Here is a 15,080-nt window from a genome sequence, read left to right as displayed (position 1 = left end):
AAGGAGACAGCGAGCGATCAGTCTATGTCCGACTTTCTTTGGTTTGTCTGTCTACAAACATCGCACATGTAAACTCAATCAGGCTCTGTTGTCGATGTGTTGACTTGGACATTTACTTCGGTCGGACATGTTTGTCCTACATGATATATCGTCTCATTTCTGTCTTTTTTTCCTTGCTCATAAAAGAGCAGCAGGTGTTGTTGTGGATGGTTTACAGGCTCCAGAGTCTGGAAAATTTACAGTCGGAGCATTTTGGCTTGTTTATTTTGCTGTTTGACCTGCCTCAACCTTCGTCGTCCTCTTCGTCGCAATCTCTTAACACCTTATAAACCAGTCAATGATGCCTTTTGTTTTTCATAAATCAGGTATTGTGAATTTCTACTCATTTCTACTTGTTTATCTTTTCACTCACCTTCCTCTTCCTCTTCTGTCTCCCTAGCAACTGCTGAGGGAGATGCAGCAGATGGCCAGTCGCCCTTTCGCCACCATCAATGTCGCCTTGGAGACAGACGATGAACCACCTGACCTGATCGGAGGAAACGTCAAGGTTAGCTCAACCTTTTCTTAGAACCATCACTGCTGAACCCCAGGGATCTACCTTTTTGTCTGGGATGACAGGACGGCGATCAACAGAGGTCTGTCCATCAGCAGTGTTGTTGTTCACCTTCTCTCAAGTGGGAGCTCAGGCATGTGACCAACAGCTGCAGTTACAGTCGTTGCGGCGGTAGATGTCCCTCAGACCATTTGCTTTACTGTGTTCAAGTTCAGTTTCAACTCTTTAAGGTGATTCCATCATGTTTATGCAAGACAAGAAGACTGAATTGAGCCCATTTAGCAGGAGGGCTTAGAAGTGCAGTGGTCTGGTCTGAAACACCTAATGAGGTTCATCCGGTGCGCATTTGCACAGATATTTGCAGTTCGAAGGCCCTGTGATGATGAAAGTGGGCTGCAGATGAGTAACACAGCACATTATACCAGTTATAGGCAGTTGTAGTGGCTAGGCTGGGAATTCCAATCAGAACGAATTCAGTTAACCCTGGAGTCAAACACATGCAGATGAGTCAGGTGTTGTTGATAAAGTCTATGTAAGTGTTTCATTCCAACACTGAGATATTCTCCATTTGGAAAATAAATAAACACCCACCCGTAGCAGACTGACTATTGAAGTCACGATCCGTCTTAAAAAAACTGGACTTGCTTTGGTGCATTGAACCATCTGTGTGGTTGGAATCCCTTCTGTCAGTGTGGAAGAGCAGCATGTTTGAATAAAACATAATAGTTTAACAGCTATCGGGGGGAGTGTGGTCCAGAAAGGTTCAGCGAGTCCAACTTATTTGTTTGCTGAAAAGTTCTCCCGGTAGTTCACTTTTTCATACCTTCACGCAGTTCGTTTGCTGACATCCTCAGAAGTGGAACGTGATGTTGGTCATGAAATGGAACGGTCCACCCAATGGCACACCTCATGTGTGTTGTCGCACAGTGAAGCCCTGTTCCTCTTGCCAAGCAGCTGTAGAAATTTCAGTCAAAAACAATCCTTTTTTTACTTATTTGTTCTGGATTTTGATAGCTTTTCCACAGTTGAATACTTAGGATGAAATGTGCACACACGCTATCAAATAGAGCAGATCGGTCGTCTCAGATGACGATGTAATATGAAGCCCGTTCAAATCAGGACATAAAGTCTCATGGAGTTCTGCATGAGTATTTCATTTTGAAGGGCAGTTCATTCAATCAGAAAGCGTCAGCTCTGTTGGATTAGGAAGGCGTCGGAAACCCGTTCTCTCACATCTGGATGCAGTAATTTATCAGTTAGAAATAAACAGCGTAAGACTGTTTGTTTTAGTAACTGTATTCCCATCATGATGTTAGGTGTTGGTGAGTTATAGATCACAACACTTCCTCTCTGTCTTTCAGCTGCAAGGTTATCGCCGTTTTTGCCAAGTAAATATTCAGATGTATGCTAAAGGAATGATTGCTGATCCCACCTGAAAGCTGGAGGAGAGACTTCTTCTGGAACATTCTAAGTCAAGAAATAATGCTGGCAGCATTAGTATTAGCATTAGTAAGACACAATATTATGTGATCTACCCATCTTGTAGTTGGGTAGATTTAAATAAGCGTCAAATAAGAGTTGCTGGAAATGTTGTATGTCAGCCAAACATCATCTCTCTCTCCCTCTCACTGTTTATGATGTTGTTGAGTACGTTACAACATCATCCTGGCAGCCGGCAGGTGAAGCAGTGATGAACAACAGATGTAGTCTTGAGTTAAAGGGCTCTTTCATCAGGGGCCACAAAGCTGAAGGGCCTCTGCTCTAAACACAAGGTTACCACACACACACAGACACACACACACACACCACCACCTCTCTCTTTTCCCCTTCACTCGTTTCTGATCCTGCTTTCTTCTGTCGTCTATTCATCTCTTCACCTGTTTCCTTTTCTCTGTCAGCTTACAACTTTATGCTGCTTCTGATTTTTAATGATTTTTATTTTCTTTCTCTCAGTTTCATGTGCCTTCTCCTCTTTTACTGATTTGACTAAACTAAATTAATAAACTAAACTCTTCATTTGATCATTTGATCACATTTTCCCTCTCTATTCCTCTTTTTCTTGTTTATTTTCCTTCTTTCTCCCCTCTCATTTCAGTTTCTCTTTCTCTTCTCTGCTCCCCGCATCCGGTTAGTTTACCGTCGTGGTCTCTAATTTACCGTCTCTTCACTGATCCTATTGGCTGTCTGAGAATGTCTGTGGCCTTATCAGTTGTCTCTGTTTGTGTGTGCATGGTATCACACGTGTTTACGTTGGCGTGTGTGCAAATATGTTGTCCTGCTAAAGCAGAAAAGAAAACCAGCATCTTTTGTCGAGATCAGGCGCCCTTTGCTTCCTCCTCCATCTCAGCCATACCTTTTCTCCTGCCGCCCCTCCTGTTTTCTTGCATTCTCCTGCTCACCATCCGGGCGGAAGCAGCATAGGAGACAAGATTCAATTTAGATCTTCCTCCTCAGCTTTCTCTGCCTTCAGCAGCTCAGACGGAGAGCGCGCACTATCCTATCTGCTCCTGTCTCTGATTGATCGACGCAGAGCAGGTTCTTCCCTTGTTTCTGCACCATTTTATCAGAACACTCCAGTGGTGTATTAATGAGAATATGTGAGGCCAAGTGCCGCACGGTGAACTGAAGATCATTAAAGTTGTTTATGACTTTCGTGGAAAGTCCAAAGTGGGTCCACCAAATGCAGCTTGTGGTCTGGGCATGACAGACTGTAGCATTTCATTTATTTACACAGTTTGTGTCTCATAGTCAAATCTGTTTGAGATGTGTGTCAACACTGAGATAAGCAATTAGAATGTATTTTCTAACATTCCAGTTCAGAAAGTTGAAGCATCAGACTGATGACTAAATGTGACAGTGTAGGGCGGGCGGAGTTAAATATGTCTGACAACCTGTTGGGTGATGATGGGCAAATATTGTGCTGTGATTTGACAGAGGTGTACAGCTGCAGATGCCTCATTCCAAAGGGACTATCACTGATGAAAAGTGATGGCAAACTTCACACTTTCATTTGCACCGAGTGCCATCTTCATTCACTCTTTACCAGTAACAAATAAACTGAAGTGAAATCAGACAAGTGTTCGTTTTACTTTCGTTTTTACTTTCATTTCGGTGGAACAATTTTGGAGAAGAGGCCTAAAAGACAGGCCCAAAGGGTTAACAGGCAGCTGTGTTGGCACGACGCTGCAGATCGCTGACTTCACATGGACAAAAACTTAATTTGGGGAGATGTGGGTGACTTCAACTCTACTTGTTGATTCACATTATTCCGTAGTGTTTAGTTTAAACACACGCACTGACAGCATTTTCTTGGCAAACAAAAATAACTCTCATCAATGTTGGCTCAGAGGAAGCGGCTGGCGTTACCGTGTGAGTCACCGCACCAGGGAGTTTAACTCTGTCTCTTCGCTGGAGGCGAGAACCTCATCTTCACCTGCTACTAATGTGGAGATGAATGCAGCGGTTGAAAGAGGCGCAGCGGGCTGCTGCAGTGTGTGGGAGCTCAGCAGTGATCCAGTGTACTGGTCTAATTACTGGAGGTAATTTAACAAAACCTTTTGCCGCTCTGCCTGGACAGTCTAGATAACTCTCCCCGGGTGGTGCGGGTGGGGGGAGGCTTCAGCGCCACGAAACAAAGACATCTGGGAGGGAATGTTATTAGCAGTCTCTGAAGAAGACTATGGGTAAAGACGTTCCCCAAAGGTAGCTTAGCTTTAAAAAAAAAAAAAAAAAAAAGGAAATATGCACAGGCAGTTGAAAAGGAAATATAATTGAATTTTGTTTTTCGCTTTAATTCTTGCTCTGGACAAAAAAAAATAGAGCCAACACATCTGCAGAAGGAGATAAATGATGTTTTGTAAGAGGCTTGTGATTTCTTTTTGTTCAAATGGAAAGTCCCAGCACCTGGCGTGTACGCTTGAGTTGAAATTGAGGCTGAACACTGGATATGATAACCATATTGATGAACGCTCAATGCAGTCGATTACAAAACGAGGCCTTTTGAAATCCAAATGATCCCCCTGTCACATTCCATCAGTGTTACAGAAAGCTTTTCGGCCGCTGTGCGTGCTCCTTCAACATTCTGATTGAGATAGCGGCAGTAGAAAATGAAAAACAAGCACGTAAACAAGTGAGAAACTAAGAACAGCGTGCAGCTGCTGCAGAGGAAATTGGACCTGGCAGACGAGTCTTATGATAGCAAAAAGCTGTGAAATTAAAAGCTCCCAGTCGTCATCTTCTATATATTTTTCCTTACATATGGTCTACAGAGAGAAATGTGTTTGTGTTATCCAGGGTAGCGCTCGTTTTTCCAATTGTAAACACTTGATAAGAAATTCATTTTGCCCGTGGCAGGAACAGACCTGCGGACTGAGGCAGACCGAGCCTGGTTGGATTACTTGTGGCAAGGCCAAAATAATTGTTCCATCGTTTTCTTGTACCAAGAAATGTCGGAGCAAAATTAGTCAAGTGTGATATTATACCTCCTGATGTTTTGCTGGAACGTCTGTCTGTATTTCTGGTCCCATTTTTTGGCAATCAGATTCACATAATGATGTTCCAGTCTGTGATTCTGAAAATGGAAAGATACTATCTGAATACGGTGCTTGAATTGTCGCTTATTTAGCACACACAACTTAGTCACAACAATGTTTGTTTGTCGGGGTACAGTTTTAACTTCCACTCTGCAGTGGGCATTTGACTTCTATGTGTATTAAATCAGACACATCTCTGGGTTATTTGCTGAGTTTTTCTCTACAGTGAAATACATGCTAATAGATTTTGGTGCATGTACTTAATTGTATATATATTTTTAAGAATAAAGTTAAATAAATAATAAAGTTATATTTTACTTATATAAATTACTTAATTAAAATGTTATTTTTATGTTTCACTCCGTATGACCCATCCATAGCTTTGTGCCTCCCACATTTATGCAGGGAATCAATCTGACAACCTTTTGATAACAAGCGTACCCTTAACCTTCAGTCCATCTATTGTCACCTCTTGTCTCCAGTATCGTTGGTTCCTCTTTTCAATCTTCTGTCTTTGTTTTACTTTTATTTGTTTGTCTCAGTGTCTTTTCTTCTAATAAGCAGCTGTTGAAACCTTCTGTGCGAAGCTTTTGAACAGGTTTGTAAATTCTGCTCTGGTGTAATAAAGTATAACGGCTGGTTGATGCTGTCAATCATCTCAGCATGGAGGTGCATTTAAGTGTCATTAAATTGACACTTCTTATGTTGATGTTCAAAAGAGACAGCCTCTGATGACAATGACATGCACTTCAGTGTTTTTGACGAGAGCCTAAATATCTGTCACATTTGTTGTGTACATATTAAACCCCTCAGGGATGAACTTTTTTATACACACTAGACTTGACAGAGAGAGAAACTTGAAGATGGTTGGAATATAAATCACAGCAGCTGCACGTCCTGTTTGTTTTCAGTGATGGAGCTCATTCCTCAAAGTCAGAAAGTGTATTAATGATTTATTGTTAAAGAGCAGAGGAGCTGCACAGAACGTATCTGTGCTCTCCAAACGTCTTTCACTATTCAGAGCTGCTGCTCCTGGTTTGACTGCAGCAGACGGGTTTCCTGCTTCGGGCCCATTTGTCTGCATGCAGTTTCCTGTCCTCTGCTGATGAGCTGTAATACTGTGACAAGCATCAACCCGACTGAATAAGACACTTGAAACTTTCACGATGCATGAAAATGTCCCTCAACGTGGATACACATTAGTCTGTTGCTCTTTTCATAGCTATTGTAATTATAATTGGTGGGTTTTCTAACTGACGCATGTATTTCTGTGGTAAATGTTGTTTTTATTAAAAATGGCAGCGAAATCTGCTGCTTCACTGGTTGAAGGGAGCTTTTTCTGATCGAGGCAGTCGGTGTTTAGAGAAGAAAGTTATATAGATATTATGTCGAGTCTAATCTATTCATCCAGTAGTCTAAGTTTCACAAAGACCCTAAAGCTGTCGAGATATAGCACCCTCTCAATTGGACAGCATGGACGGACAACCCAAACGCAGTTATCTACTGGCCCCCAGCCATGGCTCTGACTGGAGTGGAGGTCCAAAACTGTTAGAAAGTCAAACTGTACTGAGTTTTTTTCTTTTTCTCTCCTCCATCATGCGTGGATTTAGACAGGAGACATATTGTTGATGAAGAAGACGGTGAAAGTGTTGAGTTTCAGATGCAATGCACTGTCATCTGGCGAGGATCTGCAGTGGTGACTCAGCGCTCATTCGTGATGGGTTTGTGATGTAAATGTCGTAACAGAGCTGATTACTCTCCAGACTGGTGATGGTGTGTGATAAACCCTCAGTCTCAGACATATCACCTCAACAGACCTCTTGATTGTTTCTGCTGAAACTAAACGCCACCACAGATGAGCTAATAAAACCCTGAGGAGGTAGAGCGTGTTCTCATTACTCCTAGAATGTAGCTCTGCTGCTCTGTTAGCTGCCTCTGCTCTGGAGGGAGAGATGTGAACAAGCAGTGTGCAAACTGGTAATCACAATATTCCCATGGTGAAAATGCTGCAATGTCCTATTTTCTTAACATAGAAAAACTGCTGAACTTTACATTTTCAGTCCATTTATGTGGTTCATTAAAGTGATTGTAGATGTACTTAGATGCAGTGACTTCATCATCTTCTCTGCCAGCTATGGGATGGGCAAACCGGTTCTTTTAAATGTACTGAATCACTAGAATCAGTTCATTGAAAAGATTTGTTCAAAAGATCCATTCAAAAAATTCATTCAGTGCTGAAAATGTCCCAGTCTCCCCTTGAAAATGATGATATTTTAGAAATGTCATCACTGAATGTTGGAGATGAATGTGGTTTTTAACATGTGCTGAAGTTGTTAGCTAATAAGTAGCTAATAAACAGTTTGACATTGCTCTCTGAGTTTAAACCGCAGAATCACGATCACCTGCAGCCGAACTATGAAATTAACAAATCTCTTCAGTAAATGATCTTTTCGAACGAATCATTGGTGAGCGAGGCAAAATTACTGCAAAGACCTAAGACCGCCATCAGTTCCAGGGCTCAACCTGTACGATTGTAACTGATCTGAACTGCTACTTCGACTGGAGTCAGAGTGAAGAAGGACATTGCAGGAACAAATACTGCATGTGCCCCACGCATCCTGCAGACAGTCAGACATCTGTTGGATTCCAAACAAATGCTCCATTCTCTTACTCTGCACTGAACCCACATTCACAAACCCGGAGGCATCCAGGGCTTTGTGCCGCGTCCCCAGCTACCTGTGTGACAGCCTGTGAATCCCGCCACTATGAAGGGTAACCCGCAGAGAGATAGAGTGCCGAGTAAATGTATAAAATGGGTCAGAGCCTGAATATCATTACTGCCCAGCTCCCCTTTTGTACTTATACTACTCGGATGTGTGTGTGCTGCCTCTGTGAGGACCAGTTTCTTCTGGCATTTTGATCTGTCGCCACGTCTGAGAGATTTGAAGGGCAGTTTGAGGGTTTCAGGTCGCGTTTAGGATAAAGAAGTTAGTTTTGATGCGTGTTAAAGATGCATTGGAATGTGTAACGACTCAGTGTCTACCGGTGTGTTGCCACTTGGCCATTCAGTCTCCTTGGACCAAAGACCAGCGTGTGTGTGTGTGTGTGTGTGTCTGTTTGTGTGAGAGAGAAGCCACGTCACAGCCCTCATTCCTGCACAGCTCAGGGATCCGAATTACAGATCAGCAGCGAGCGATGGCGTGAGACAGATAGGGCACTTCTGTGCATGTGTCTCTGCCCGTATCCATGAATTCTATGGCAGTAAACCAATGAATATTGTACGAGGCAGCAGATCCGGCCCGTGTTTACAGGGGAAAACTCATCCCCACATAGGGATGAGTGTCGGATGAACAGGAGAGTGTTAGAGATTCAGGTGTGGTGGCTGCCTGCAGTGAAAGAAGTGCACTGCCAGCATAGCTGTTTCTATTGATGCCACTTGATATCCAGTCGCGGTCCGCTCAGGCGGCATTGTAATTCATTTGTGCTCAGGGGAAGATTTTGGGAGGAGGGAGAATCCAATTTGTCTGTGTACATCAGTACATAAACCTCAACAGGGGATGGAAATGTGTGTTCTGGTTTGCTCGCATGTTACTTACAAACAACAACATGGAGCTGCAGTCATCCGTGGCTTTAAAAAGGTGTGTTCACCGGGGTTTGTGATGTGTAATACTTGGTCTTTCTCTTCCTTCCACAGTCCGTCCCAAAACCCATCGCCCTTGAGCCTTGCTGTGGCAACAAAGCCGCTGTGCTCTCCATTTTTGTGCGGTTACCCAGAGGCAACGGTGGCATCCCTCCTCCGGGACAGTCTGGTAAGAAAATGTATCATTGATGTCAAGAGAAAATAACTGTGACAATAAATGCCTTTTATGAGTCAGTGGAAATGAAAATAAAACCATTTGCGTTCAGAGCAGCAAAGCAGAGCTAAATCCTGTCCATCTGTCTCATCACCGTTACCGTAGTGACAGACTGTAATGGAGCGCCAGTCCTGTTTGACCGTACTGACAAACACATCGCGGCTGCCACTTGCCTCATGTCCTAAACACTACACAGCAGCTCTCCGCTCCTGCACGCAGTGATGCAGTGCGACGGCATCATATTAAAAATTCATTCATTCATTCATTCCTCACACTGTCAGCCTGTGCACGAGCTGCAGCCGATCTGCAGCTTCACTGGGTGAGAGGTGGGACACACAGCGTCCGTCAGTCACAGAGCTGATATCTGTTAAAATGATGCCAGTATGAACAACAGGATAGGTACAACTAACCTTTCTAACTTGTGTCCCTAAAAAAACTCCACTCAGCTCTACTTTGGATCCAGACTCATCCTTTTCCATTGCAATCCATCACCTCTTTGATGTGAGTGTTGACGTCATGGCAACGACTGCACAGAGCTGCTTTGACAGCGTTTTATACGTGACACAAGTACATGAACAATGGAAGGACATTTTTTGTCACAAAGAGAAGAGAGACACAACATGACACGATCTGTGCTGACGAACCAAGGTCAGTGTTTTTGCTCCACTGTCTACATTTGGTCCTCGGTTCAGGTTTCACGCTGCATAAACACCAACGGACCAAATGACCTACTGACGTAGAGTCTTTGTTACTGATATCTGCTGCGTCTCTGAGTGGTCACGGCACCAAAGCGCTCAAATAAGCTAGTTAGCACTGTTTACCACTCAGTAAAGAAGGTAAATGGACATTGTGACAATGCAGTTATGTCATTCCTACCAGCAGCAGCAACGTCCTGTCCAATATGGAGCCTACTTCCGTTATCTCGGATTCAAATCAATGTGCTGGTCATGCAGACACTTTATCATCGCCGGCAAGAAAAGAGAAGACGACTGCAAGCTCTGCTGGGGTCACGGCTCCGAACCGGGAGAGATCGAGAGAGTACCACGGCTCATGTTTACATCCGGTGTTTCTACTTAGTGTGCAGGCTGACGACCAGAACTTCCTGTCAACGGACAGAAAGAAAAGTATGAACCATAGTTCACTTCGGTCTGGACAGAGACCTCATTTGGTCGGACCACATTTTGTTTCTTTGGTCTGGATCATGGTCCGGGGAGCTTTCACATCTGTCATCTTGGTTCAGATCAAAGTATGAAAGTCCAGACCAGACAAAGTGTTAAAGCCCCCTCTGACAACACCGATTATTCATTTCACACATCAGCCATGTTACATGAGCATGAGATGATGAATACAGAGCTAAATCACAGATCAATGTGCCTGTAGATTCTTGTGTTGACGGTGTCGCTTGAGACCTCTCTCTCTCTCTTCAGTTTCCAATCAGAGGGCGGTATTTTGTCGGTGAAACATTTTAGGATCGGCTCAGCTCCCTTGGAACCACGTAGTGGAAAAGGGGCAACATATGTTCTTAGCTTTGGCAGGACAGATGAAAAATCCCACTTGACGACCATGACGTTATCCTCATGTGACAATGGAAATGTGATGTAATCATCATTGTGTTCAGCATGACAAACACCCACAGGCCCGCCACACGTTGGATTGCAGTCATTCCAACACAGTAACCTTATTAAATGACAAGGACACGTAGATTTTAAACAGCACTACCATCTCTCCTCCTGGACATTTCTCCCTCGGTCCCTCTTTGTTTACTTCATGTTCATTGCCTGGTTATTTCTCTCTATCTCATCTGTTTCGGTCCTCATCCTCCTCCTCCTCCTCTGTGTGTCTCCTGCAGCTCACTCTGTCTTCATTTCTGTCTTTGCTTCTCCTCCTCTGTCCCCAACGAGTCTGAGGTCTGAGTTCTAAGTCTGTGAGCGTTGTTCCATTTCCCCCGTCCTCTGTTTTCCCTTCCTCCTCCCTTCTTTTCCAGACAGTCTGATAGCACAGAGAATTGAGCCCATTACTACTTTTTATCCGCCACTCTGTCACTTGTTCTCTGTGCACTCCCATCCATCCTTCATCTCGTTTCCCTATCTTCCTCTCCGAGACAGTCTGATAGGACCCACGACTGAGCACTTCACTTGCTTTATCTTAAAGTTTCTATTCACTTTCTGCCACCGTCTCCTTCAAGGACTCAAAGAACAATTCTGTTCTTTTTAATTCCTCTTTGCCTCCCACAGCTGCACCCCTGGGTGCTCCAGAATGACCACATAGTCCTGATTTGTCTTAACAAAGCTGGCTTCCTCCCACCTCCCCAAGCATGCTGAGGTTAATTGGTCCCTCTAAATTGTCCTTAGGTGTGCGTGTTTGTGTGAATGGTTGTCTGTCCTTCATGTGGCCCTGCGATGAGCTGGCGACTGGTCCAGGGTGGACCCCGCCTTTCGCCCGTTGACAGCTGGGATCGGCTCCAGCACACCCGTGACCCGTAACCGGAATAAGCAGCACTAGACAATGAATGAATGAAGCCTCCTGGAGCTGCCACCCCCATCCCTGTCTGGTTCATCCTCAGACAGCCGTGTCCCCTCAGCGTCACTTATCTGTTAAATGTGGGTGATAGAGGCCATCATACATGGATTTGTCAGAGCACAAACACAGTAATGGCTGCAGCCGGCTACTGTGAAGAGAATATGTGTCAGAATGTATGAGATATAAACAGAGTAGCTTCTCCCACCAGAGTTTATATTTGCCGTTGGCTATGTGTATTTGATAGGGGTAAATCTTCCCGCATTGGAGATAAATGGAGTTTATTGGACTTTCATGGCCCAGAGAGTGTTAATAAATGTTAATGAAGTGTGGTGTAAGTTAATTATTGCCTACAGTGCCGTCTGTGATCTCAGCACCTGAGTGAGAGTTTGTGTGTGTGTTTGTGCGCTTCTGTAGATTTGGAGTGTACACACTCATTCTCAGATTGAACAGCAACACAGGAAGTGAAGCTGCTGCTCATGGGCAGGTCACCTCACTCAAAGCAGGGATGAGTAGAAGTCTTACGTCAAGTCAACTGAGATTTCACAACAAGAGATCTAACGTTCTCCTCAGCAGAGCTTAGCAACAGGGGCGCCGAAAAATGTCCATTTACTGTTGACCAGTCTTCATTTACCTGGAAACACAGACTTTATTTAGGTCATTGTTTCTTGATTTGTACCTGAGGTTAAATCTGTTTTGCAGACAGGGACTCACCCCAACTATCACAGCCAACAAGTAAAACAACAGAGAACCATACAAACATCCCCATACAGCACACAAACATAGAGAGATACATGTGCTTTAGCATCTCCGTGGATCCAAGGAAAGTTCTGTTGTGGACAACATTGTTCTCCTTGTGGTCTAACTGTTCAGTATTGCAGTTGCTGTAGGTACAAAGCTATTTCTGTACCTGTGTTCGGTCCCGTAGGGACCAGGAAACGAGGAGCTGGAACTCACCAAGCAAAGAGATGTGAGCAGTCTCCCAGGTGTGTAGCTGGATTTACATGCAGCTGTCGCATAGAGCTGACATTGTGAGCTGAGGCTCGCTAAGTAGCCGACCAGCCCATTTGATGATATGGTACAAGGACTTTTTGTCCTGTAAAAAGACAATAATGGTCAATAAAAGCTCGACAGAAAGGGTCAGCATACTTTAGTCAATGTCAACGGACAGAACAGACGCTGACAGTCCCTTCTGACACGCTGCTTCACAGTGCAGTTAAAAAAAGAACCGTGGCTTCATTTCCTGAATGAAACATTGGCGTCAGTTTGGTTCGGTGGGGCCAGAGACACATTTGGAAGTGGACCACCACTCTGCTGGTCCAGCAGAGCTTCTGACTGAGATGGACGCAGATTTGAACATGTGCTAGATATTCTTATCTCCAGTACTACATTGATCTGTCACTTTAAACCTCTGGAGATCCTTCAGGACATCAGTGATCGTGTCCTGGTCCGCCTCTGTGTGTTTTGGCTGTCAGAGTGCAACAACCTACTGGAACTGTGTTGTGGAAAAGGACCACGACTGCACAGACTCCTCTGTTGTCGTCATAGGTTCATGTTGTCATTTTACAAGAACGTGACGGGTACAAAATGAATGTTGTGCGCGTAATGTCATGTTTCAAGCTGCTATTGGTAACGAATGAAGCCGTTCTGTGTGCTGAGCCTGAAAAGACAAAAAAAACAGGGTTTATAGAAAACTGTGTGCCGCCATCTTGGATTGTGGACTCGGGGTTGGAGTCTCTGGGTCTGTGTTGGACCGATGTCTGAGTCCGATTTTCCTGGCGAGGAGGGAGTTCCATTTAACAACTGCCTTCTGCAGCTTGGAAAAACACTTTCATTCTTACTCAGAGTGTGTGACGACATGAGCAGATTGAGATTGAACTGTTTCACAGATTATAACACACGTTAGTTCTTATCAGTGAAATAACCCCTTCGTTTGTGTGTGTCTGTGTGTGTGTGTCTGTGTGTGTGTGTGTGTCTGTCTGCAGGTCTTGCTGTGGCCAGCGCACTGGTCGATGTCTCTCAGCAGATGTGTGTGGGCTACAAGGACAAGTCCGGAGGTCTGAGGAACCGCAAACAGCAGCCCACCGCACAGCCATCGACCTGCATCTGACCACGCCCCCCCTCCTCGACCACCCCCACCCTACGCTCTCCCATCAGCCCCCGCCTCAGCCCCCTCCCTTACACACTTCTGCCAGCATTGGCCTGGCAGGAAGAGGTGCATGCTGGGATGCAGGACAAAGGGGCAAGTCGCCCAGTGGACTGACTCTTCCCTCTCCTCTCGGGGGAACCTGCGTTCCCCTCGAGCCGTGCGAGAACGTGGACAGAGAGAGGGAGGGGGGAGTGGGGAGGGAGGGCAGAGCGGGTGCCGCCCCTTCCCAAAAGACAAAACATTTTGCATTCATCTGGCACTGCCTCGTCAGGAGTGGGGGTGGCCGCAGCTCGCTGCTAGAAGAGTCCGACGTAGATTTTGAAAAATGAGACTTTCTAACGCTCGATGTTTCATGTTTAATTTATTCTTCTTTGTTTTGTTTAAACGCAGGAACTAGCTAACACACACACACACACACACACACACCTTCCAAAGCTGGGTCTCCTGGCCCTCGTACCCATTTGCAGCCCTTTGCCGCCCACCATGGTGCTCACACCCCCACGCTGAGGGTCGCCGTCACCAGTCGGTGGCGTTAAGCCTCCAAACAGCACGTAACCTTCCTTTAATGAGGACCCACGGTAGGAGGAAGTCCGTCCTGCTGCAGCCCAGCTGAAGTGTCTGACATATATAATGGTCCTCTGTCTTGTCATCGGCCCGTCTGGAGCGTTGACGGCTCCATCTCCTCCACGCTGGCTGACTGGATCGGACGCCGGCGCCGACTGAAACTTTTCCAGTTGCAATGAAAGCGAATGGCGGCAGGTGCACACGCAGCCGGACAACTGGATGTGGAGGGGAGAGAGAACCCTCGTGTGTTTTAGTGTGGGACAAGCGTTGGGGGTCTGACTGGCTGACATGATGGAGCTGAGCTGATGAAGTCTGAAGTCTGCTGCTCACATGTAGCAAACATGAGAAGTTGATCATCTACTCTTCTCCGTCTTGTTTTGTTTTTCCTTCGTTCCTTCAGTCTTTATCGTAAACACACAGGCTCAGTTTTACACAGTTTTTGTGAGACGGCAGCCGAGTGCAACAGCAGCTGCAGGTGTTTGACTGGAGGTGATGAAAATGTGCTCCTCCGTCACGGGGTTGTTAACCTGTGGCCCTCTGAGAAGGGCAGGAAGAGAACATTTTAATAACCGGCACTCAGCTCCGAGAGCTCGTCGTATGTAGTTCCAGGCTCTCGTGTGTGGTCAGCGTACTAGAACCGCTCACCTTCTGGTCCAAGGCTACGCTTGTAGTGCTGGGAAAAAGGTCAGAGCAGAAAGCAGGAACACAGTTGACATTCAATGATTATAGAGCGCTCCACGTGCTCACCGCTCCACTCAGTCCCCCTGAAGAGCAGCGTGTCCTCACCGAGTCTCTGCCCATTTGCACCGACGAATCAAATCACTTTGTTCACAGGTAGTTGGGTTTTTTTTTTCTGCTCACTCGAGCCGTCAGAGCTGGTTTGAAGCTTTGATGTTCTGTCAACCCCAACA

General features: G+C 45.3%; 1 protein-coding gene across 1 annotated transcript; it reads left to right on the top strand.

Moving 5' to 3' along the window:
- Window positions 1–439: 439 nt before the first annotated feature.
- Window positions 440–13,566, top strand: LOC144739518 (attractin-like; the record flags this gene model as incomplete). Its single annotated transcript, XM_078622461.1, has 3 exons — window positions 440–547; window positions 8,780–8,894; window positions 13,442–13,566. Coding segments are annotated over 3 exons (348 nt in total), but the record flags the coding sequence as incomplete, so codon positions are not given.
- Between the last annotated feature and the right edge of the window lie 1,514 nt (window positions 13,567–15,080).

This window comes from Lampetra planeri, unplaced genomic scaffold (assembly GCF_965212315.1).
Source record: "Lampetra planeri unplaced genomic scaffold, kcLamPlan1.2.h2 scaffold_1541, whole genome shotgun sequence".
Lineage (NCBI taxonomy): Eukaryota > Metazoa > Chordata > Hyperoartia > Petromyzontiformes > Petromyzontidae > Lampetra > Lampetra planeri.
This window is presented reverse-complemented; position numbering and strand designations above follow the sequence as displayed.